The sequence below is a fragment of the Benincasa hispida genome, chromosome 4 (genome assembly GCF_009727055.1).
Source record: "Benincasa hispida cultivar B227 chromosome 4, ASM972705v1, whole genome shotgun sequence".
NCBI classification, from domain to species: Eukaryota; Viridiplantae; Streptophyta; class Magnoliopsida; order Cucurbitales; family Cucurbitaceae; genus Benincasa; species Benincasa hispida.
This window is the reverse complement of record NC_052352.1, coordinates 36749877-36774631: the sequence shown is the minus strand read 5'-3', so window position 1 is coordinate 36774631 and position 24755 is coordinate 36749877. Positions and strand designations below refer to the sequence as shown.

The 24755-nt window shown below is 36.1% G+C and overlaps 1 protein-coding gene across 3 annotated transcripts; it reads left to right on the top strand.

Moving 5' to 3' along the window:
* The first annotated feature begins 1916 nt into the window (after positions 1 to 1916).
* Positions 1917 to 23197, top strand: LOC120075849 (separase). 3 transcript variants are annotated; one of them, XM_039029557.1, is made up of 27 exons: positions 1917 to 2680; positions 2944 to 3121; positions 3201 to 3314; positions 5104 to 5238; positions 5360 to 5823; positions 6568 to 6676; positions 6757 to 6882; positions 7813 to 8106; positions 8183 to 8299; positions 8394 to 8615; positions 8736 to 8846; positions 9030 to 9176; positions 9263 to 9631; positions 9727 to 9816; positions 11251 to 11514; positions 11616 to 11739; positions 11855 to 12571; positions 12898 to 13135; positions 13547 to 13649; positions 19614 to 19811; positions 20026 to 20069; positions 20155 to 20384; positions 20480 to 20720; positions 21096 to 21474; positions 21634 to 21873; positions 21986 to 22073; positions 22198 to 23197. In XM_039029557.1, the coding sequence occupies exons 1-27, from the start codon at positions 2028 to 2030 to the stop codon at positions 22716 to 22718; spliced, it is 6516 nt and encodes a 2171-aa protein (XP_038885485.1). In that variant the 5' UTR covers positions 1917 to 2027; the 3' UTR covers positions 22719 to 23197. The 3 variants fall into 3 exon arrangements, with proteins under 3 accessions (XP_038885485.1, XP_038885484.1, XP_038885482.1); XM_039029556.1 differs by having other exon boundaries at positions 1918 to 2680; positions 9033 to 9176; positions 20477 to 20720; XM_039029554.1 differs by having other exon boundaries at positions 1918 to 2680; positions 20477 to 20720.
* Positions 23198 to 24755: the final 1558 nt, after the last annotated feature.

Sequence of the window (24755 nt, the reverse complement as noted above, 5' to 3'; positions counted from 1 at the left end):
TTAAAGGCGCAAAAAAAAAAAAAAAGAATTATCTTCGCAAACTTAACCCTCACCAAAGTATATTTCATTTGTTTTAGAAAAAAAATATTTTTTGAACATACAAACTAAACTAAAGTGGATGGCTCTTTAAAATCCTAACCCAAATCAAATTGAAAATTAATCAAGCCCTATCCAATCCCTTGGTTGCTTGAATTTTATAGGTTGTCGGATTTTTGAACACTTCTAACAAATACTATTTAATTCAACTTACTATTATAACCCACAAACTATAATAACTACGTGGATTCTATGCCCAAAGACTTTAATTAAAACAAAACAAGTTACCTTAATCACTTGTGAAAAACAAGATAAACAAGTTGTTCTATCATTTATCTGTGTTTATGTTTCTATTATTGATTTTTGAACTTGCATGGTCATTGAATATATCTTCCACATATATTAAATGGATTTTCTATATTTTGACTATGAGTTGGAGTATTATAAAAGATAGAAGGTAAATTATATTAGATGATATGATATTAAATTTATCTTCACCCATCAATTTAAACTTCTAAGTCAATCATTAATTTTAAAAAGTTCAATATAACACTCTTATGAAGCACGCATGCAACACATTAGTTTCCTCTATAAAATTCCCTTTATTGAATTCAAATTTTTTGTTCATCTCTGTATTTGGATTATAGGAAATAATAGGTTATTGAAATTTTAGTTTGTATAATCTATGTCTAAAGTTATACCACTCTAATTTGTGACTACAGTGCTTCTTATTTGAAGAGTTTGAAGTTTAATCTTCTCTACGACATTGACAATATTTGTTTTGTAAATATTTATAGATTAAAAAATAGGCTTTTTTATCCATATATTTTATTATTATAATATTTATACTTTTAAATATGTGACAATTTAGTTTGAGAGTTTAGTATACGACCATTTAGGAGTAATTTGTTAGATTGACCTAAATAATTTGGCCAATCTTTTTATTTGACGTGGTTTTTCACCATAAAGAATTATAACCGTTTTCATTTTTTTAATATTTCTTTTCTTTTTTCATTTATCAATCAAACCCTTGTTCTATTTCTTTCCAACAAATGAGAAAGTGAGTAAGAGCAAGAAAAAAAGTGAGAAAAGAAAAAAAAACAATTAAAAAAAATAGAATCCGTTTGAATTGACTAGAAAAAAATATTTTTCAACAATTCATTATTATTTAAACCATTTTGATAAAAACTAGTTAAAATATACTTCAAAAGTTATTTTGATTAATTGTCAAACGTTTCATTTCAAAATGATTTATTTTCAAAATTAAATATTTGAAAAGTTAATCCAAACACACCCTTAATGATACTAGCAGAAAGTTAGAAATTTTCGTTTTAAAATTTTTTGTTAAATTTTATTTTTCCATGCAATTTATCACACTTTAGGACATGCCACTAGGGGGAAAATAATAAATGAATGATAATCTAAAAAGTAGACTCCAATAGATTACGTTTATTTTTGTTTATCATGTGTGTCGTACTTGAACTGATATATGGGCTCCACTGCCTATTTTGTAATAAAAATGTAAACTGATTGACAGGTGAAGAATGATCAATTTATTTGTGTTTTAAAATTATGTTATCGTTAGTGTAGTGTTACAATATGAAAAAGTATGAATTTGTTATATTTATCATTATAATTATTATTTAGGATCAAATAATAGTGATAATGGTAATAATGAAAAATTCATACTTCTAATTATAATTCAATCACCTTTGTGATTCTTGGCCCATCATGATATATTTGTTACGGATCGATAAATATGACCTTAATCTTTATTACAAAGATTTTCATCGAATTTGAACTTAAGAGGAAAAAGAAAGAGAAAGAGAAAGAAAGAAAGAAACGCACGCGTACTACTAAAAAAATAAAAATAATAAAATTCAAAATCAATTCAATTGGCGGGCATCTCCAGTAGCGCCCTAAGAAGAAACCTGGCCAGTCAGTCCCAGTCCGTCTCCAACCGGCGTCTGCTCCCTTCCATTTCGCCGGCAATGGCGTCGCCGTCACAATCCGCTCTCATCTCCGCCCTCGAAACAGTCGATTCAAAAGGTATATTCTCCCTGGTCTCCGATTTCCTCAAGCCTTTCTCCGATATCAAAAAGCCCAAGATATGCAAGAAATCAGCCAAGCCTAGCGACGATTCTTCTACAATCCGTTCCTTAGCAAAGGAGTTTCTCTCTTTTCTCAATCGTGCTCTCTCTATTCTCCCTAAGCGCCTCAGTGATCCTTCTAAACTGGGCAAAGATCTCGATTTCGCAAAAGAATTATTTGAAACCTATAAGCTATGTTTAAGTTGCTTGGAATCATTGACGTCGCAGCTTTCGTGCAAGCCCTATACTGTCGATGTCCAGAGGATTCGAATGGTGCATTGCATGGAGGATTGGGGACTCTTCAAAGACGCGGAGGCAGAGGGATTAAGGATTTTGGAGAGGCTTCGGGATATTGATTGTAGATCGAAGGCTGGGAAATTGGATTGTCGTGTTATTCATGATAAGGATAAAGGTGGTGGCGATGAAGATTTTTGTTTGTTATTCGTGGAGGTCGTTGCAACGCTTGTTAAGTGTACGGCAAGTGGTCGTAGTAAGGAAAGTGGCGACTATAGTAGGGTTCTTGGTTTGGTGGAGGAGGTTAGACCATGGTTCAGGTGAGAGCTTCACTATTTAAGTATCGAAGTCGATATGTTTTTCATTTTTCACTGTTTTACAGTAGCTTAGCTTATAGCTAGATTGGAGTATATAGAAATTGTTGAATTAACGTGTGGCGCATCTTTACTACAAAAAAGGAGTATGCTTGGAACAGTTGTTAGTGGAAAAGTTCCTGAGATTGCTGACTTCAAACTAGTTCAGACCCTTAATCTTTAATAAAAAGTAGATAGTTTATTGATATGTTACACATTCGTTCGGGCAGGTTAATAGATGCTAAGGTATCAGAGAAGACTCAGAGAGCACTGGTTACATATCTAGGTAAATGTACTATTTTCTTGGTAGAGGAGCTAGTTTATTTTGGTGAGAGTCTTGTAAGTCACTTCTGCCTCACAACGTTTGCTGAATATGCCAAGTCATCCCTGAGAGATCAGATTTACAAGGTGATGTATCAATTTTTTGTTTTTTTTTTCTTTGTGGATACTACATCATATGTTAACATTGTTCTTTATTTATTTTCAGTTAGCTCGTCGGATTTGCTCCACTCTTTTCTCTCTACAACGGGAACATCATACATCTATGCTCATCACAAACATACTAGCATGTCTCTTGAAGTCTCTTACCCTAGAATGGAAGGTAGTGTTAATGGAGAAGTTACACTCAAATAATTCTCCAATACCCATCCTACTAAGAAGATCTTTCATTGAGTGTATGATATCTTGAACAAATGCTTGTGTGGATCCATCAAATTAGAATAACTTAATGGTGCAGTAAAGGGTGCAAAATAAAAGAATTAAGGCCGACTTTTTTTTCTTCAATATATTTCTTTATATGATATTTTTTTTATTTTGCTACATAATTTTGCCAATGGTTGAATAGAATGGCTGCTTCTCTGGACCAGAGGCTAAGTAGATTTTTTTTTTCCAGACAGAATGTTAGTAGAGCAGCTAGTCTCTTACGTAGCTACTTTCTCACCATGTAGTTGCAAGAACTAACGAATTCTTAATCTCGGGTTTTCAGAACAGCTAATATTTCCTCCATTCCTTAAATAAAACGGGGTTGGTGATTTCCATATTAAGGATGTGATGAGCATAAATACCCTTTTTAACTTTTATTCTACTGGATTTGACATTGATTGGAACTTAGGAATAAAGGGACAAGAACGAATGAACAAAATAAAGTAAGCTTTTACTCATGCAATGAAGAAACCAAGCAGGGCCTTCAATTGAGAGTTAGTCAGGTCATATATTGACAACTATTTTACTTGAGCGAATTATTTCATGTTAAATTAATTATTGGGTCGTAGGTTATGTCAGGGAGTTGTTCTAGGTCATAACACATTAGATATGTTGGCTAGCATGCCAATTTGCCAAATTGGCTCTATGTCATTGCATTATGTCCCTCAACCTTAAATCCTGTGGCATGATGAGCCAGGACATAGGAAGCATGAACACTATAGTTTGAATAGATCTTAGTGTTTTGCATGGACATGTGCCGTGCATGTGATATAAAGCGTTTGATTGATTTTGTTTTTTTCAACCTTGGGCTCGTTGAAGACATGCGATGGACACTGGAGGCAACCTTTTCTAGAGAAGATGGCTAGAAAGGAAAAAAAAAAAGAAAAAGAAAAAGAAAAGTGATAGCTTTTTAATCAGGTCTAGAATTATTTACTTCTGAAACAGGAACTTGGCTCCACAAAGTCTCACAGATGGACTAGAATATTTTACTTAAGAAACTAAGATGTATCAAGCATAAAAAATTATGGAAACTAAACAATGAAAGAAAAGAAAATAAACAAATTTTACTTGAGAAAATTTGATGAAGTGGTAGAAGTCAGGAAAATTATGTTTGAGATGCATGGTTTTGACCCTTCATTTTATTTTGTTGTTGGAAAATGTCATTTCTATTTTTGTGTGTCTTAACCTGAGAAACAACTCACAAGAACCTGTACTCTCTTATAGTTCTCCCTTGTACTTATATTTTTGGTGATTGAATAGTGGATTAGCACTAGGGGTTTGCCTATTGCCTCTTCTTCTTTTTAAAAAAATGAACTATCGATTGATTAATGAAAAGGACAAAATGTTCAAGATAACAACTCCAAAAGGAGTGAAAAAGGGAAAAATGCAAAAACAAAAACAAAGAAACTTAAGAAAGTGAATGAAGGCACCTCAACCTCAAATAATACAAATATCACCAGGGACTAAGACTCAAAAGCATCTTTTTATTACCTATTCAGTGTGAGCATTCTTCATTTGTTTCTTAAGCATCAAATTCTTTTCTTACAGTTAATTTTTTAATGTTTCTTTTGCTTCTTTGGAATTTGTATCTTTGAGCAATAGTCTCTTTTCATTCTTTTAATGAAAGCTGTATCTTGTTAAGAAAAAAAACATTTTGATGCTAAACATCTAATTGGAATTCTTTTCAGGATGAAACAGAATGTACAGTTGTTGAGTTTCTTCAGCTCATCTGTTATTGTGCAAATAAATGTCAGAGTGCAAGTCCCGACTGTTGTTGTGTCTTTGCTAGACATTTTGAGGAAATGATAGGTGATTTCCACCAGGTATCTTGTTCTAGCTTTTAGTTTATGTACCTTCTCCACGTGTCATTTTCATTTGCAACATTATCTAATATCAGCTTCTCTTTTTCTTTCTTTCTTTCACTTTTTTTCTTCCATAAAATAGGAAACAACACCATTGAGAATGAATCTGAGGCTTTATGCTGTTGGGTTGAAAATACTTTCTAAACTACCCAGAGGTGAAACTCATGGCTCTGCATTTAGTATTTTACTTGATGATGAAGATACTATGCAGAGTTTGGTTAGCTTAAATGGTTCCCTAGGGAGTTACTTTTGTATTGACTGCAGAAAGGGTAACGGGTCCTGCAGCATTGAGCAAAAAGATTTTGTTGGCCAGCAATGTTCACATTGGAAATCTAATCATGAGCATGAGGTCCCTTCTCTACTGAGCTGGACTGGGGCTTACCTGTCCTCTTTCTTGGATGCAGTTAAGTTCTTATGCCAGCCACTTGCTGAATCTGTAAATTCCGAAAGAAAAGAAATCCTTGCCGAGGATAAAGGTTCTTCTGTTTTGTATAGTATTCAGAATACTTTGCATCAGTTCTGTGATGTCTTTCTTTTTTGTCGAAGGTAAGTTATTTTGTATAAGTGTTTCTTTTATGATCTTATCTATGAGATTCGTTGTGCTTGTCCAAAAAAGAATAATGGTTCTATTTTCATATTATAACTTATTGAGTGATATCCTTGTCAAAATTCTTTTGTGACATATAATCTATTCGTTTTGACGAGGGAGCAGCTTAACTTGCGTTAACCCAAGTTTTTGTCTTAGCATGGTTACATCATTAGAACTCTTCTTAATCACCTCATGGTTAGAGGGGCAAGTTGAGGATGTCTTTGAAGTTATGGATAAAACCATGTGACCACTTATTTAAGATATAAAATATTTTATAAGTTGATTGTCTACATCAATTTGCATGACTGCAATGGTAAAGCCATCAGATTTGAACAAACATGGTGGATTATTTTTTGGTTTAAGCTTCATAATGAATGAGGCTATCTTTGAAGAAGGGTTGCCCTTTTTATTAGTAGTAGAAACCCACTCTTACTCCAACAGCATGGCTCTATATTGAATCCTTGAATTGTGTATTTTTGTGTGAATGAATGGAATTTATTTGCACCCAAAAAAAATAAAAAAATCAGTTGATTTTATGTTGTCTTTCTAGAATTATAATTCAAATAAAGTTCTCTAATCTTGGCTTATGAACTATTGAATATTTTATCTGTTGACGAGTATAGAATTTTACATATGTTCGTTTCTCAAGTAATTTTTGCTGTGTATTATATTTGATCTGACCCTTTTCTTTCTTGTTTCAGACGTGGATATGATGCTAAGAGAGATGAATGCAATGAGAATGTTAATATGCTATTAACCCTTGTTGTGGCCGCTTTTACCCTGTCTTTTAGAACAAGGGTGGACGTGAAGGTTGTCACAAGTCTGGGACACATTAACTAGTTTGAAATGGTTGCAAGTTACCTAATTGGTTTTTCTTTTCTTATTCGCAGAGGAGTACGGATTTGATCAAGGACATTATCTCTAGCACTTGGATTCAACCTTTTGCTTTGAAACATTTATTTGCTTCTCTTAACAACATTGGCCTAATTTTGTATAGAAATAAGCAAATAAAAGAGGTATGTTTCCTCACATCTGATAGATGAATTTTTAAATGTGATGTTGATTTATAAGGATCAAATATGGCGCCCCTGGGTCACATCATGGAATCACAAAATGTTGGATTATTTCCTCTAAGAAAAAATATTAAAGTTATCAAGTGTGCAATTTTTTTCCCTTTCCTTTTCTTTTCTCGTTGACATGGAAGCGTTGATGGCATTGGTAATTATTAGTTAATATTGACTTGAATATAAGCTAGAGTATGTAAATAAGCCAAAAATTACGTCAAATGTAAATGTAAATGTAAAAATTATTAAAATTTAATTATAGCACGATCTAATCTAATCTAACATATATGGGTCCATAGTGTATGTCAACAATAAATTTACTAAACTTTAGACGTTTTCTATTGACTTCTTAACATGTAACTGATAATATTTCCCATTTTTCTCTGACATCAATTTGTTCTGTATTATTGATATGTATTGATGTGAGTTCACTAGTGTGCTTGTAGGCATGTAAGTGATGCATATACTTAAATTTATGTTCCAAAAGAATACTATAAAAAAGAAAAAAAAAGAAGAAAGAATTTACAAAAATAATATTATATAAAATTAATTATTCTATGCAAGTTACTGTTATATTTTATGGTTTGCCCCCGATATCAATTTTTGACTTCGTTTTATCTTCACACATTCTTAGTGGATTTCCTTAAAAGAATTTCATCCACATTATATCCTATAAAATCTTATTTTCATTCACGATTCAAGAAGGGAATATTTTGTTGGGTAAAAGTTATCATCATATTTACGTGTAATTTCTACCTTTTTCTTCTACCCCAGCCTTAATGTTCGTTAGATTCTCCTAGGGTGCGTAGAATAAAATATGAAGAATCTGATGAACACTTGTATCTATTATTTACCTTGTCCATTATTTCTCCATATGTACAGGCTTCAAAGGCATTGAAGTTGAGTTGTAGAGCATCCTGGACCTGTGTTAGACATTTTTGTCAGATTCTTGACGACAAGTCCAGGCCATCAGATAATGAATTTTCTGAAGACACTGTTCTAAATTTTGTTAATGATGTGATTACGAGAAGTGCTTTCCTTGTTGATATGCTCTATCAACGTGGCATGTATAAGGTAGAAAAAGCAATGACCGAGATTCTCAAGAACTGGTCTATGGCTGCAAAATTATTTAATAGGTTGCCAGTTCCTGTGCAATTGGTTAAACAATGGGTTAAGGTATCATCTAAAGTCATTCAATTTATTAGGCCGCTACATATTTTCCCTCGGTACTGATTATAGTATTTTTCCCCAGATGCAATGCAAGCATCATAAGAATGCAGTTCTCACAAAAAGCACATTGACCTTGAATTGTTTATTGCGATCTTTTGTGATGATGTCAAAGGCACAAATTGGTGATCTCATGGAGCAGGTTAGGTTCTTTGTCCTCTGTTCACTTCAAATTAGTTGTCCATAATTTCTTCATTAAATTGTTTGGTAATGTATAATACTTAAATATTGTTCAGGAACTTGTTGAATATGAGGAAATGAGCAGTCTATATCCAGAATTTTGTCAATCATTACAAAGGAAGATCTTGAGTACCCTCCTAAGGGATGTATACATTACACCGGATCATAGACTAGAAAAAGCTAGAGTGTTCATGAAAAAGGCGAGGGTATTGAGGTTTTGTGAAACTGTATGTATGGATGATTGCATCCAATATTTATCAGAAGCAATATCTACAATGGTAAGTTTGTTGTTGTGAGATGTTTTGTGTTTTCTATGATTTAAACTTTAACAGAAGAACCGTTTGCTTGTGTTGATGTTGGATACACATTATACAATTTACATATTGCAATTGAAACAGATTGAGACTGCTGGTGGAGCTTGCAGCTCTGGAATTCTTCATTCTCATCAGTTAGCTGTGGCATATTGCTTGCGTGCACTCTGTACTCATGAGGCTGTACCAAATTCAAAGGTGTTAAACGCATGAAAGGCTAGTCTCCTATATTGAGTAATTAAATTTGATAGCTTTACAAGTTTCTCTTTATTTCTCGATGTGAGAAAATTTCTCTCTCTCTCTCTCTCTCTCTCCCCTCTGGTCTCTATCTCTTTCTGATTTTTATTTTTCTCTGTAAATGGTTTTTGGATGACAATAAAGCAGCAAGTCTTGCAAGATATTGCTTCTGCGTTAGGCATATGGTTGGAAATTTCAAATCTGGATTCCTTGCTAGATGATCAACGCTTGATACTTTCCGAGTATATGTTGCTGCTATTATGTAATGCTTTTGATTTGTTATCAATCAAGGTCTGTCTCTTTACCTTATCTCTATTTTTTTTAATCAAATGGGTAATACTCAGGTTAATTATTTTATTACTTGGTTTCACTTTCAGGGTTGTATGGATTACAACCATAGCATATACAGTCTTATGATTAGATTATTCAAATGGAAAAGTGTTCAATTGGAGAAGTTGTTGGCCATTCTGTGGGAAAGCAGAAGGATGAGTCATGCAATGTGTATTGCGCCAACAAATGACATAATTATAGCACAACTATCCGAGCATCTCGGTGAGCTCCCCAAGAGTTTTGATTTTTGGACAAACTGTCTGAAGACATTGCCAGGCATGCTTGTTGGATTCCAGCAGAATTTCTCGTTTTTATGCCCAAATTATACCCAGAGTTCTTGTAAACACAAAAAATCTGTTCGATTATATGTGACGGTCGATGAGGTTAAAGAAACTGCCTCGAAACTCATATCTCATGTAATTCTCTGAAGTTCCAAGTGATCTCCATAAAAGTTTTAGGCTGTCGTTGATTTATGCAATCCACTCTTTTTCTTATGCTACTTCTCTTGCAGATTCCTGCATGCAAGAGTTCTATTTTCTTGGCTGGACATCTTTACTATGATTTATGTGAAAGACTTATGTCAGAAGGCTGTCTGATTGAGGTGAGCCCATCTAGCCTGCTGTGGTTTGGTTAGACATTGTTAGGCATGTGATCCTTTTAGATTTTAGAATCTTTATATTTGAACCTTATACTATCTTTCTGAATGGGGTGAACGTGAAACTTTCCCTGTCTTGTACCACGAATGAAATATTTAAAGTTTGACTAAGACTTGAAGATGAGGATTGTGTCCAATTTACAAGATTGAACTGTTAGATTGAAATGATATTTTGAACAATAGATGGAGCAACTTTCTCCTTTCCAAGGTTCCCCAATGTGTGGATGAAATCAATAGATACTCATAAGTCATGAGAAGAATATAATATATTGAGTCACATAGTAGTCGAAAATACTGCAAAAGGAAAAAAATGTATTTAGCTATTGTAACTATATATACCAGTTTACGTTTTTCTTGTTAATTTATGGGTAAAAGATTAAATTTAATGTAAGCCATTTACTTAAGCTTTTGGGTTTATGGATAGCTTAATATCCTATTAGAGTAGAAGGTATTTTAATATTTGTAAATGTAATTTTGCTCGATCAATATTCTTAATCCCTTGTTTGATCTTTGTGTTAATTTTCAAGCCTTTAAGTGTGAGGAGTATTCAAGTATGAATAGAAGATAAAGTTCACCATCAACTTAAGCGTTGGAGTTTAGTTGTAAATTAACGATGTTTGATATATGAATGAACACAAATACTGTATGCTGTCTTCCTTGTTTCAGTTTCTGTTCATTCCTTTCTAATCTTGAATTCTATGCCACCCCTAAAACTATGAAAATGAAGTTACTAATAGTTCTTCAATTAGCACAACAAAGAGCCTAGTGTTTGAGCCCCCAAAATTAGCACGATATACTGTAGAGGTGAAAATTACAAGAAGGTTTTAAACAATTTGGTACAGGAAATAACTACTAGAACAATATGATCGCAAAAAATTGCCAATGTGTCAGTTTCATATAGTTTCTTTTTCAAATTTCTCTCTAACCAAATACTCCATAAAGGCAGTAAGGCACTATCTTTGAAACAATGCAACCGGCATCCCTAGACAAAGAAGACAGATTATTGTTTTTGCTAGGAAATGCAACGGACCATTTGAAATAGGGCAGTGAAATTCCCAGAACTTGGAGCGAAAGAGCAGCTGTTAAAGAGGTAGTCTTGAGTTTCATTGTCTGCTTCACGTAGAGCTCTTAGAATTCCTATTTTGGACTAAATAGTGCGAGTACCAGTAGTATGTATTTCACAACCAGGCACCGTTTAACAATTTTAAGAATATAAAAGCTTGAAAGATGTGAAGTTGATCTTACGAGACTTAACTTTCCTTTTTTTTTCTTGTCCAGGGGGGTATTATGATCACTTTCCCTACCATTATTGCATATTTTTGTCTATCTATCAATATTGGCTATTCTTCTTTTAACTACTACCTGATTTGTACATAGTAGGCTCTCTCGTGTGCAAAAGAAGCTCATCGTCTACGTTCTAAACTATTCCAAGAGAAGTTTATGTACTCTGTTGAGCAGCATGTTGAAAAGGATTCTGAAATTACTTATGTTAGTCAGAAGCCTGCATATAGCATTAAGAATCTCCAGAAAAATGGATCAGCTGCTCGTGAAGTGTGGTCATTTGATAAAATATCATGGGACGTGGAAGGTTGCTATCTTAGTACTTTTAATGTACTTCAGTGTTATCTTGAAAGCACTCTTCAGGTACAATTTTCTTTTATGTTAAAACAGAAGTTGCAAAATCCCTCAACTTGCTAATGCTAACATATTTCATATGGGTATGCTATTGCTTGCATAACATCCAGGTTGGTCTTGTTCATGAGATCATTGGAAATGGTTCTGAGGCTGAAACACTTTTACAGTGGGGAAAAAGTATCTCCTGCTTGCAAGGCTTGCCACTGTTTGAAGTTGCTTTCTCTTCTGCTTTAGGTACATATGTAGTATGAATTGTTTGCTTGGTTTCATGTTCCGTGGATATTGATTATGGAATGTGTACTTGCTCGAAGGAACTGTATAATAGGCAATTGTTGTGTACATCTGGCAGGAAAAGTATACAGAAAGAAAGAGTTATGGAGTTTAGCACAAAAGGAACTTGAAGGAGCCAAACAGATATTAAAGGATAGCATTACGTCTTGTTTGAAGTGCAGATTGGTGCTTGAAGTAAGAGTTCATCAACATCTTGGGGATTTGTTCCGCAATATGTATGTGAATGCTAAAGGGAATATATCTGAAGAGCGATTAATAAATGCAGAAGAGTTGTATAATTTAGCTCTTGAGAAATTGAATCTTTCTGCATGGACAAATTCTATTAGTGGTCTAGATGAAGAAAAATATCTTTCATCTTTGACAATTCAAGTGGAAAGGCCAAAGGCCAGAAAGGATGGTAAAAAGTGTAAAAAGACTACCAGTGCTCCTAAGTCTTTCCAAACGGATCAGTGCGTAAATCAGAGCAATATGAGGCTAACTCGCTCCAGATGTCGGTCGACTCAGGGTCAAGGCGCAACCAATTCTAAAGAAGTAGAAGTTGACCTTTCTTTGCATGTGGAAAACAACATCCCTGATATTGGCCAAAAGCCATTGCGCTTGCAAGTAAATAGCGCACATACTTTCGAATGTGGAGCATCATGCAAAAATGGGAAAGTTGGATGTTGGCAATGTCTCCCAATGGAACTACTAGAAGCTGGACATATGAATAATTTCATATATCTCAAATGGGAGTTTGTTCGTAGACGGCTTGTGTTGAAACAACTTTCTGGCTTAGGTATCAACAAAACTTAATACCACAAAGTTCTTTAATTTAGTGATTAGCATACATACAAACACTTATTTTTTGCCATAGTTCATGTAATTAAACAAATGTGCATTGTCAATTTTGTATGATGAAGTTCTAAACATTTTGTTGTGCCAATTTTGAACAAATATGTCAACGTCCAATTTAGTTAAGAATCGAGTTATTTGATCTCGTAGTTCAACATGACCACTGTTTCGCTACACTTTGTATTAAACATCCTTCATTGCCTATTGGGTGTGGGGTATTATTTTAATATTAATTGTATTATCATTGCTCTCTTTGTTGTTTGTACTTAGGTAAGTGCTTGGAGATTCGTGGTCAAATTCATCACACACATGAAACTATTTTGAAAAGCATATCCATCTTAGTAAGCAGAAATCTATTCTTTCAAGCGCACGGTGCTATTGAACCCTCAGTTTTGCTTAATTTAGTTGGAAAGGAAGTCCATGCAGATGTGTTTGCAGTTGAGAGGGCATCACTTCTCTATAACATTTGTTGGTTCTCTTTGAAGAGTTATACATATGACGATACCAAGTATGTATAGTTAATCTAATGTGCTTCATGGTCTATATATACCACATAATTGGTTATGTCTTGTATTCGTCTCTTATTTTATCTTTCATATAAATCAGATATTGCCATCTCCAAATTGTGTACTCACCAGCCACCATTGTGTTGTTGATATTTAGTATTTTAAGCAAAAATCAATTTCTCTTCAATACTGGATTACAATGAAATTCTGTTTCCTTTCAATATCAGATAATAATGAATATTTGTTTTAAGAAAATTGTATTCTTGTTTTGGAGTGAGGATTAAACGTATTATTAGATAACAAATCAAGTTATATAAAATTTCAGTTTTTTGCACTTCAGGGTTTCTGCTAAAACATGGAAATATTGTCTTTCTGCGATGCTATAATTCCCTTTTCTGGTTACTCCTTGGCAGGATTAGTTGCTGTCCTTTGTCTCATGTTCACTCTGAAACATTGGTTTCTTGGCTGAGGGTTGCTCTTGTACTCTGCTGTGAGGTTCCTGTACTTTTCCAGAAGGTCTTAGTCATATCCACTTTAACTATTTTTTTTTTTTAAATTTGGAAATTAATTAAGATGTTTTGCCCCTTTTCCTCTTTAGATGTGTTCCATATTTAATTAGTAATCTACTAATTAATTTTTTGTTCATAAGCCTGTTAGTTAGCAATTTGCTTTGACGATTGTACATTCTTTCATAATCCATTTATGTCTGATTGTTCTTGTAGTATCATTATTCATGCATCTTGAAAATTTCCAAAAATATCACATAGCTTCATGTGATACATGCCATTTAGGGATTCAGTGCTTGTCATTTAAATGAATTTGAACTCCATTGTAGTTTCAAGTTGAATGGTCATGGTGTTTTGTTGAAAATAGGGTTTTTACCCTAGGGGCATATTTGTCTTTTCCTCTGTACCCTAGGGTTTTTTCTTTTTTTTTTTTTTCTATTTAAGCTTGTAGCCTCTGTATATACTGTGTATCAAATTCTAATAAGAATTCTTCCTCCAGTGGTTTTTTCTCCCTTATTAGGGTTTTTCCACGTAACTTTATGTGTTATTTTCTTTCCACTTAACTTTGTGTATGCTATTTTCTTTCTCCTCTGTCTTTTTCATCATGGTATCAGAGCATGGAGACGAAACCCTAGCTACCATTGAGGAAAACCCAATGGGAGAATCCCAATTACTAGTAGGTGAAACCAATGGCACGGATATAGCCATTGTTATCCAAAATGCCATCGATCGTTATTTTCAATCCATTCTTCCACCTTCAACGTGACAATCAACCGATCAGAGCCGAACAACTTCCTGACAACGTGACCACGACGCCGCTGATCATCCGAGCCACTTCCAACAACAGATGATTGGCACCCTATGGCAGATCCCTTCCGTGCTACGCAATTCAAATCCGATGCAGCTCCAGTCGGTCGATGCTTTCTAGGTCACGTAGCTTCAGACCAGCGCGTTCCCTCTCGTGCGGCCCAGTCGATCGGCACCCTCTAGTCAGTTCCAGCTGCTGCAACCAGTCGGTGCAAATCCTCCGTCAGGTATCCCTCAATTGATCGGCGCTGGTTCCTCTCAGCCGCTGCCTAACCGGGGACCTCTGGCCGACGCCGTCTTCAATATCGCTGGAGCTAGTCCAAGCCGCGATAGGTCTCATTAGTTGAACCGACTGAGAGTTGATCCAACTAGTGGCTGCCACTTCATCAACCGGAACCCTCTGTTCCAACCGGATTCGAATGGTAGTTTGGGTCAGTCTTCGCTAGAAATTGGTGGATTCGTAGGTGAGGAGTCGTCCTCTCACCATCGAGATCAAGGGAGTATAATTCAAGACTAGTTTACTCAGTTACAACTCCAGATCAAGTAGCAAAATGAGTTTGTCCAGCAACAGATAGCTGCCATTGGGGAAGCACTGGGATCGACATCCAATGCCCGACCAGATCTAAACTCGAATCAACCTATTTACTCTGGAAATTCAGTAACCTCTTTCCCGGCCTTATCTTCAAATTTATTTTCTGGAGCAATAGGAAGTTATGCTAGCTTTATTGTAAGAGAAAAGCTTTACTCCAAACGACAGAATGCGTCCGGTTATATACCTTACGCAAGCAAGTCCATGAGTGTAAGTAAGGGGCAATGGATGTTACAGCCTACTTCAACAAACTGTCGCTTCTCTGGCAAGAAATGGATTTATGTTGTGAGATGATCTGAAATTGTTCATATGGAGGAATCTTGCATTATCAGTCTGAGGAAACCGACTGAGTATACGATTTCCTTGTTGGACTAAATTCTAAGTTTGATGCAGTACGGAGTTGATACTGGGAACTCGTCCAATACCATCCCTAATGGAAGTTTACTCTAAAGTACGTATTGAGGAAGACAGGTCCAGGGCAATGAATAATACACTGGTGTCGTCGACAGACTTCGCTGCCTTCAAAATCTCTGGCCCTGTTCATGATAAACAGAACAGTAAGCCGACTCCAGTTTGTGAACATTGCAAGAAGCCTTGACACACGAAAGATCAATGTTGAAAGTTGCATGGCCGTCTGCCAAATGGTAAAAAACGACAGTTAGGTCGAGCACTGGTAGGTGAATCGACAATCGGAGGTCCACAACCTCAGAATCAGGAAAACAATCAGAGCACTTCTAGTATAGTGGGAGTAAGTACAATCGTTCAATCAGGTACCCTTCACTCCTTTGGCCTTGTTAGTATAACTGGTAGTAAATTGTGGATTTTAGATTTAGGGGCTATAGATCACTTGACTGGTTCTTCCGACCAGTTTCTTTCATATCAACCAAGTGCTGGGAATGAGAGGATCAGAATTGCTGATGGGTCCTTTGCCCTTGTGGTCGGAAAATGATGCTTGTCACCCTTTGAGGGCTTAGTTCTTCAAGATGTGTTGCATGTGCCTAAAATCTCTTACAATCTTTTATCTGTTAGTAATATTACAAGGGATTTGAGATGTCGAGTTATCTTCTCACCTGATGCTGTTGTTTTTCAGGATCTGAACTCGGGGATGACGATTGGCACTGCCCGACATGATAGGAGGCTCTATTTCCTCACTGAAGAAGCTTCATCTAGGATATGTGATAGGACTAGTTTACTTTCATCTTGTTTTTCTATTTCTGAAACTGATTATATATTATGGTACTATCGTTTTGGACATCCTAGTTTCCATTATATGAATTATCTATTTCCTCATCTTTTTCACAATTTTAATCTTTCTAAATTGAATTGTGACGCGTGTGTCCAAGCCAAACAACCTCGTGCATCATTAAAACCTCAGCTTTATAAGCCTTCCAAACCATTCACCCTCTTCCATAGCGATGTTTGGGGTCCATCACCTGTTACTACCGCCACTGGCAAACGGTGGTTTGTAACCTTTATTGACGACCATACTAGGTTAACTTGGGTTTTTCTTCTGACAGACTAATCCGCAGTTCTACTGCTCTATAGAAACCTAGTTCAATGCAAAAATCGCTATCCTATGTAGTGACAATGGTCGGGAGTACTTTAATAATTCCTTCAGGGAATTCTTAATTTCTAAAGGAATCGTCCATCAGAGCTCCTGTGCGTACACTCCCCAACAAAATGGAATGGCCGAATGGAAAAACTGTCACCTTATCGAAGTTGCTCGGTCCCTTATATTATCAACTTCCCTTCCATCCTATTTATGGGGAGATGCTGTTTTGACAGCAGCTCATCTGATAAATCGAATGCAATCCTGGGTTCTAAAATTCCAAACCTCCTTAGATTGCTTCAAAAAGTCCTACCCTAATAACCGACTTATTTCTGATGTTCCTCTTTGGGTATTTGGGTGCATTGTGTTCGTCCATACTAATGGTTCTAATCAAACCAAGTTTACCTCTCGTGCCCAAAAATGCGTCTTTGTGGAGTACCCTCTTCATCAACGTGGGTACAAGTGTTACGATCCTTCTTCCCGAAAGTATTTTGTCTCAATGGATGTGATTTTCTTTGAAGATTATCCTTTCTTTCCCAATAGTTCTCTTCAGGGGGGAATACTAGTGAAGAAACTAATTGGGGTCCAAGCTTGTTCGTCTTACTTGAACCTATTCTTGACATAAGTATCAACAAACCCATTCTGCCTACCGAACAAGTCCCATGGATGACATATTATAGGAGGAACGGGTGTCAGTTCTAGGTACTAGTAATTCTATCCCTGACAATGGTAACATTTATTATGAAACTGATGCTTGTATTGAAAATGATGAAAGCAAAGACAGAGGAGACAATGATAGCTTGAATGACTGCACCAAGAACATTGGACCGAGGCAGGTGATGATAATTGTGAGACACTTGTTCCAGCAGAGAACACTATTGAAAGTGAAAAAGATATGTCAAAGCATGAGACCCATGAGCAGGAGATTGAATGCAGTAGGGAGTCCGAGGAGAAGAAAGACTGTGATGCCTCCCTTGACCTCTCTATTGCCTTGAGGAAAGGTACCAGATCATGTACAAAGTACCCACTGCAGAGTTACTTATCTTATAGCAACTTGTCTCCTGGGTTCAAGGCCCTCACTACGAGCCTAGACACAGTTGTAATACCAAGCAGTATACACACAACAATGAAGATTCCCGAATGGAAAGCCGCAGTCATGGAAGAAATGGGGGCACTTGAGAAAAATAATAGGTGGGACCAAGTTACTCATCCAAATGGACACAAAGTAGTTGGATGTAAATGGGTATTCACGGTTAAGTATAGGCTTGATGGAACGATTGATAGGTACAAGGCCCGATTAGTTGCCAGAGGCTTTACTCAGACCTTCGGAGTTGATTACTCCGAGACTTTTTCACCAGTAGTAAAGTTGAATATAGTACGTGTTCTGCTCTCAGTTGCAGTTAACAAAGACTGGCCCTTGCATCAATTTGATGTGAAGAATGCTTTTCTTAATGGAGGGTTGGAGGAAGAAGTCTACATGAGACCTCCCCCAGGATTCGAGAAACAGTTCAATCACCGAGTATGTAGACTAAAGAAGTCCTTGTATGGGTTAAAACAGTCCCCGAGAGCCTGGTTTGGCAGATTCACTACCTTTGTAAAGTCACAAGAGTATAGTCAGGGACACTCAGATCACACTCTCTTCACAAAGAGGTCAGTATCCGGGAAAATTGCAGTTTTGATTGTGTATGTAGATGATATTGTCATTTCAGGTGATGATGCTTCAGAGGTTGACCGCTTAAAGGTGAAAATGGCTGAGGAATTTGAAATCAAGGACCTTGGAAAGCTGAGGTACTTTCTTGAAATGGAAGTGGCTCGGTCGAAAGAAGGGATTTCGGTTTCTCAACGGAAATATACTCTGGATTTGCTTAAGGAGACAGGTATGACTGGCTGCAAACCAGTTGACCCCCCTATGGAAGTAAATGCTAAGCTCAGTAATGTGAGTGACAATGTACTAGTTAATAAGAAGAGATATCAATAGCTTGTTGGGAAGCTAATCTATCTCTCATACTAGACCAGACATTTCATATGCGGTTAGCGTAGTTAGTCAGTTTATGCAGTCTCCTTACGAAGAACATATGAGAACGGTGGAGCACATCCTGAAGTATTTGAAAACATCTCTAGGTAGGGGATTGATGTTCAGAAAATCCGATAGATAGTGCATCGAGGCATACACAGATGTAAATTGGGCAGGCTCTGTGGTAGACAGAAAGTTGACATTAAGATATTGTACCTTCATATGGGGTAACCTTGTCACATGGAGGAGTAAGAAACAAGGGGTAGTTGCCAGAAGTAGTGCCGAAGCCGAGTATAGGGCCATGAATCTGGGGATAAGTGAGGAAATTTGGCTAGAAAAGTTTCTAAGTGATCTCGATCAAGGTCACGATGGTTCGATGAAACTCTATTGTGATAACAAAGCCGCAATAAGCATAGCAAACAACCCAGTACAGCATGACAGAACGAAGCATGTAGAAATTGATCAGCATTTCATCAAGGAGAGGCTTGACAGTGGCAACATTTGTATCCCTTATATTCTTTCCAGTCAACAGATTGCGGGCGTCCTGACAAAGGGGTTTCCCAGATAGTTGTTTGACTCTTGTGTTAGCAAGTTGGGTCTCATTGACATTTACGCCCCAACTTGAGGGGGAGTGTTAAAAATAGGGTTTTTACCCTAGGGCATATTTGTCTTTTCTTGTACCCTAGGGTTTTCCTTTTTTCTATTTAAACTTGTAGCCTCTGTGTATACAGTATATCAAATTCTAATAAGAATTCTTTATCCCGTAGTTTTTTCTCCCTTATTAGGATTTTTCCACGTGACTTTGTGTGTGCTATTTTCTTTCTCTACTCTGTCTTTTTCATCATATTTTTTGATAGATGAAAAACTATAATTAGGAACCATGCCTAATCAACGGAAATTGTTTTTCCTCGAACCCTTCATTTTGTTTGTGTTTCTGCAAAAATATTTTCCTCCTGTTGTGTAAATTTATGTAATTTCTTGGTGGTTAACTTTGATTCCTATTGTTATTGAATAGGTTTCAAGGTTGCTTGCTGTTATGCATGTAATTTCTTCATCAAGTGAGCTATTTTCTTTGCCATCTTCCAACAAAATACTAACAGACAGTCACTGGGCTTCATATTTTCATCAAGCTTCGATTGGAACTCATCTTAATAACCAGTTCTTTCCATATACGATTGGAAGATTTTGCGTACAGGATCTTGATTTTGCACAGGTTCGCTGGAACTTGCACTTCCTTTTTTGTAGGCTTTTGCAGTTTTTTGTGCAGTTCTCATAACTGGCTTGCTGCATATGTTATATTATCAATTTTCGTTTTGTCCTTTTTTCCCTTTATTGATTTTCTGTCACTTTTCCTCTTGATTGTTAATATTTGTATGCTACATTTTATGCATGAGCTCATGGATGGATTTGACAAAGTCTATTTTCAGGATTTTGATACAGGAGGACGAAGATTAAGGTTAAAGTTGTTTAGGTAAATAGCATCATGTTTGAATATTATTTGCGACACACTGATTAAATTCTTAACCTAGTTAGTTTTTCTGGCTTACATGTTGTAGAAGGGGACTTTTTTCTAGTCCAGATCTTGAAGAATATGTGAGAACGTTCTTTGATGACCTTCCATCCGTGACTGTGGTTTGTATTAGTTTGATTGAAGGAGATCTTGCTTGTTTACTACAACAAATTCTCCATTTTTCTTCGTCTGTTCATGCATGGTTCTTGATGTCACATTTAAATTCAAAGCGTCAGCCACTTGTTTTACTACTGCCGGTGGAGACAATCTTAAAAGGTACTGCAGCTAGGAACTCATATCATATACATATTACATGGTAATATTTATAGCGTAACTTGTAATGTACTTTATTACTTTTGTGCTTGTAGAAGGTTCAGAAGATTATTCAAATCCCCAATCAGTTGATATATGCGAGAGAAATGATTTGAGTAAGCATTGGCAATGTCCGTGGGGTTCCTCAGTCATTGATGAAATTGCCCCAGCATTCAGAAGTATATTAGAGGGGAATTATTTATCATCTTCAGAGTTTCCTTCCGAGGATACAAAAGCAAATAGGAGGTTATGGTGGAAACGGAGAACAAAGCTTGATGATTGCCTTGGTAAATTATTGGGGTAGGTTACATTTATCGGCTTAAATTCAATTATTTTGGTCATTGTTAACTTTTTCCTTCTTTGATGGGTCGAACATAGGTTTGAAAGCTTGTTACTTCGTTGCTACAATTATGTTTATTTTCCTCCTTTAATCACTTAATCCATTTTAAAAGAAAGATTTTATGACTTGTAATATGACTCTAGTCAAGTGTAGCTAGTGCGCTGGATTACTAAACCCATTTTCCTAAAGTTTGTTAATGGAGTGAGTATTTTTGCCCGTGCAAATGCTTGTAGTGGTGGGTACTAATCAACTTCTCTATACTATTATCCAATTGGCTGCCACAATGTTGAAAACTTATGCTGTGGCATGTTTCTCGTAATTTGCTTCTTTAACAGAACTATTGAAGATTCCTGGTTGGGCCCTTGGAAATTTATGCTTTTGGGGGACTGGTCAAATAGAAAGCATGTTGATTTTGTACTTAATTCATTGGTGCTGAATTTGAAATCCAAATGCAAGCTGGACGTCAATGAGAGTCTATTGAAAGTTATTTTAGAAGTTTCAGAGGAAGTTCTAGAGGCATTTGATTCAAAATTGTATTCGAGGAAGGGTTGCATTGTTGGTAGAGCAAGTTTTTATGATAAAGAAAGGTCTAATGAATTGGACCAAGTTTCTGGATTGGCCTTTAAATTAATACAGGATGCGAAAAAAGAGCTCCAAGGGGAAGACAATACCAGCAGAGAGCCCATAATCCTTGTCTTGGACTATGATGTACAGGTAAAATTTTCTTTAATAAGATCATTGATCTTGCGAGTACTCTTAACTGAGAGCTTTATCACCTGACAGTGAACTGCATGGTAGAGCATAATTGAAGATGCAACTATTATTTTAAATAGTGTTTTGTCATTCCCTTATATAAATTGATGAATTTGCCAGATGCTTCCATGGGAGAATATACCTGTACTTCGAAACCAGGAGGTTTATCGCATGCCTTCTGTTGCCAGTATTTGTTCAACACTCGATGGAAGATGCCGTCAGCAAAAACAAGACGGTGGGATCATGGCTGCCTTTCCTTCAATTGATCCCTTGGATGCTTTTTATTTATTGAACCCTAGTGGTGATCTCAACAACACACAAATTGAATTCGAGAATTGGTTTAAAGAACAAAATCTAGAGGTAAGTTTTTCTTTCTGTCTTCTTATTAGAGATAACTCCCTTATCGTATATTAGGTAATTATCTCCAATGAATCCGTGATCCTTGTCATAGAAGGTTTCTTCTGAATAACAGGGGAAGGCTGGATATGCACCCACATCCACAGAGTTGATTGAAGAATTGAAATGCCGCGACCTCTTCATATACTTTGGCCATGGAAGTGGTAATTTTTCTTTTATTCTTTATCATATTAAGTTCTATCTTTTGGCCTTTCTTTTGAGACTTTCATTATATATCATGGTTTCTTGCTGTAATTTTGCAAATATGGGCTGGTGGTTGGGTTACAGGAGCACAGTATATTCCCAAGCAAGAGATTCAGAAATTGGATGTATGTGCTGCAAGTCTCCTAATGGGATGTAGCAGTGGTTCCTTGACATTAAATGGTTATTATGTCCCACAAGGGACTCCATTATCTTATTTGAAGGCAGGTTCTCCTGTCATTGTGGCCAACCTATGGGAAGTGACTGACAAAGACATTGATCGTTTTGGGAAGGCAATTCTTGAAGCTTGGTTGAGAGAAAGGTCGTGTGCTCTACCTAGTTCTGCTCAGTGTGACATTGTCACAAAAGAGTTGGAGGCCATGAAAATAAGTTCTAAACGTGCCAATAAGAAAGTTACAAGTAAAAGTCTACCTGCAACATGTGAAAGTAGTGACTCATCAAGTAGAGGCCATTCTGTTCATAGTCGAATGATCGGTTCATTCTTATGTGAGGCTCGTGAAGCTTGCACTCTACGTTACTTAATAGGAGCATCACCGGTTTGTTATGGTGTTCCTACAGGCATAAAGAAGAAGAAAGACCCGTCTTAAATAGTCATGGGCGCAACCTGCTGTAATAAGCTCAAGAAGCATAAAGATTGAACCTTCCATGCACCAAGTCTTGTGAAGCTCTGATACTCCATTCCTTTATAGGAGAGTACTGACAGTCTCTTGCTGCATTCCAACTCCCATCAGGTATCAGAAGACGCAAATGTCTATCTCGTCACGCGATAGAACCTTGTTCTTGAACTCACAAGTTTCATTTGGTAGACATGGGAATTTGCAGAAGGGTATAACTGCAATATGAGAAAGAGTGCAAAGGTAACGTTTGTTTATAGCAGTTTTTGTTTTTCTGTGGTCCTTTTAAAGCATAAAGCTATCACCTTTTCTGGCTGTTTTTTCTTTTTACTTCTGAAGTTGTTATACCCACAACCTTCCCTCGTTAAGGTTTCTACTATTCACGAAGCTTTATTGTAAAGAACTGGATAATATTCAATTACTGATTTGTAAATGAAAATATATTTTGTATCTATGATTCTCATGAAAGCTACTGAGTAGTATGGTCGTACAACTCCATTCTAAAGGGTTGATTTGAATTTGTTTATTTGTAGTGAGAAAATTGGTCTAGGACATGTTTGCAAAGCACTCTAAAACATGTGTTTAATCATTCCAAATCAATTTTAATGTTACAAAAATTAGATATAATAGTATAAAATTAAATTTTAAATTAATTATAAATGATTAAATGTGTATGTCTAATTGATTTTGAACTTGATAAAAATAATATTAATAATTTCAAAGTTACTTTCAAACATGAACTTGGTAAGAATGGTGACAAATCATTCTAAGGATTCAAAATTATAAATGGTATGAAATCACATTTTTAAAAGTACAAAGTCAACATTAAATTAAAGATATAGTTTAGAGCAATTTTAAATAAAAAAAAGTGTTGAAAAAAAGATTGGGAGTAATGGAAAAAAAATTTCAAATTCATCTTAAACGTTTTGACGTATACGTACGTACCACTTCATCTTTACAATATTAGGTCAGTTTTATTTAAAATTTTTGGATAAAAATTATTTAAAATAAATTCATTTTTTGGACACTTATTTTTAAAATTAAACATTAAAAAAGTTGAACCAAACACATCCTTACTCTTTTTCTTTTTTTTGGGTCCTTAATCAACTCAAGCATGAAAATCTTTTAATTATGATTGAACCAAAGATTAGTATGCATAAACGACCGTCAAGTGCACGCGTTAAACGATCCACGAGCATCTCATCGTCTACACGATATAATACTCAGCGATCGCGTATCCGAGCGTCAAAACGATACGATCAACTCTTGATCGCATACCCCATTGTTTAACCAATGCGTTCAACAGCGATCGCATACTCCATCTTTACGATGCGATCAACAGCGATCACGTAGCACATCTTCTGCACGATGGATCAACCTTAGATCGCCTTCTTCTTTGAAGAACCGCAACGCTTGCCCAGAACTTCGGCGAATGACTCAAAACTTCAAACAACTTTGAATACAGACTCGATAACGATTATTAATGCCCAAAAACGCAGGGGCCTTTACAAACAATCGCAAATGTAAAAGGATCTAAATCAAACCGAGGCTAATCATCCCGAAAACCATCCATTAATCTGTGTAGAAATGCAACCACCATGAATGTAAATCTCATTTCGTTCAACAGATGAAATCGGAGTATCAAACCTGTCTCTAATACCAATTGAAGGATCTCTAACCGAAGAGTTCCATGAGCACATTCGGATCACTCCGATCTCACCGTGACCGAAATACATATTATACATTCAAAACATACAGTTAAGCAAACAACTCTTAATTAACGGCATGCTAAGAACAAGGAAATAACAAGAGAATGAGTGCCATACCAGTTGAAGACAATCTTTACACTTGGAACTCAACGCAGCGGAACCCTCTAAGCGATCTACTAATGTCCAGCGGAAAACATCGACTGTAGCAGCACGAACAACCGCAAATACGAACGCCGTGGGACGACACCACCATTAAAGAGCCCTGAGTATTTCCGGAGTGAAAACTCAAAGGTGGTCTTTG

Excerpts from the sequence above, each read along its gene's own strand:
- LOC120075849 (XM_039029554.1), top strand. The coding sequence starts at position 2,028 with ATGGCGTCGCCGTCACAATCCGCTCTCATCTCCGCCCTCGAAACAGTC. Across the intron at positions 6,677-6,756 it reads GAACAAGGGTGGACGTGAAG|AGGAGTACGGATTTGATCAA; the intron begins GTTGTCACAAGT and ends TCTTATTCGCAG. Across the intron at positions 11,740-11,854 it reads TGCTTTCTCTTCTGCTTTAG|GAAAAGTATACAGAAAGAAA; the intron begins GTACATATGTAG and ends TACATCTGGCAG.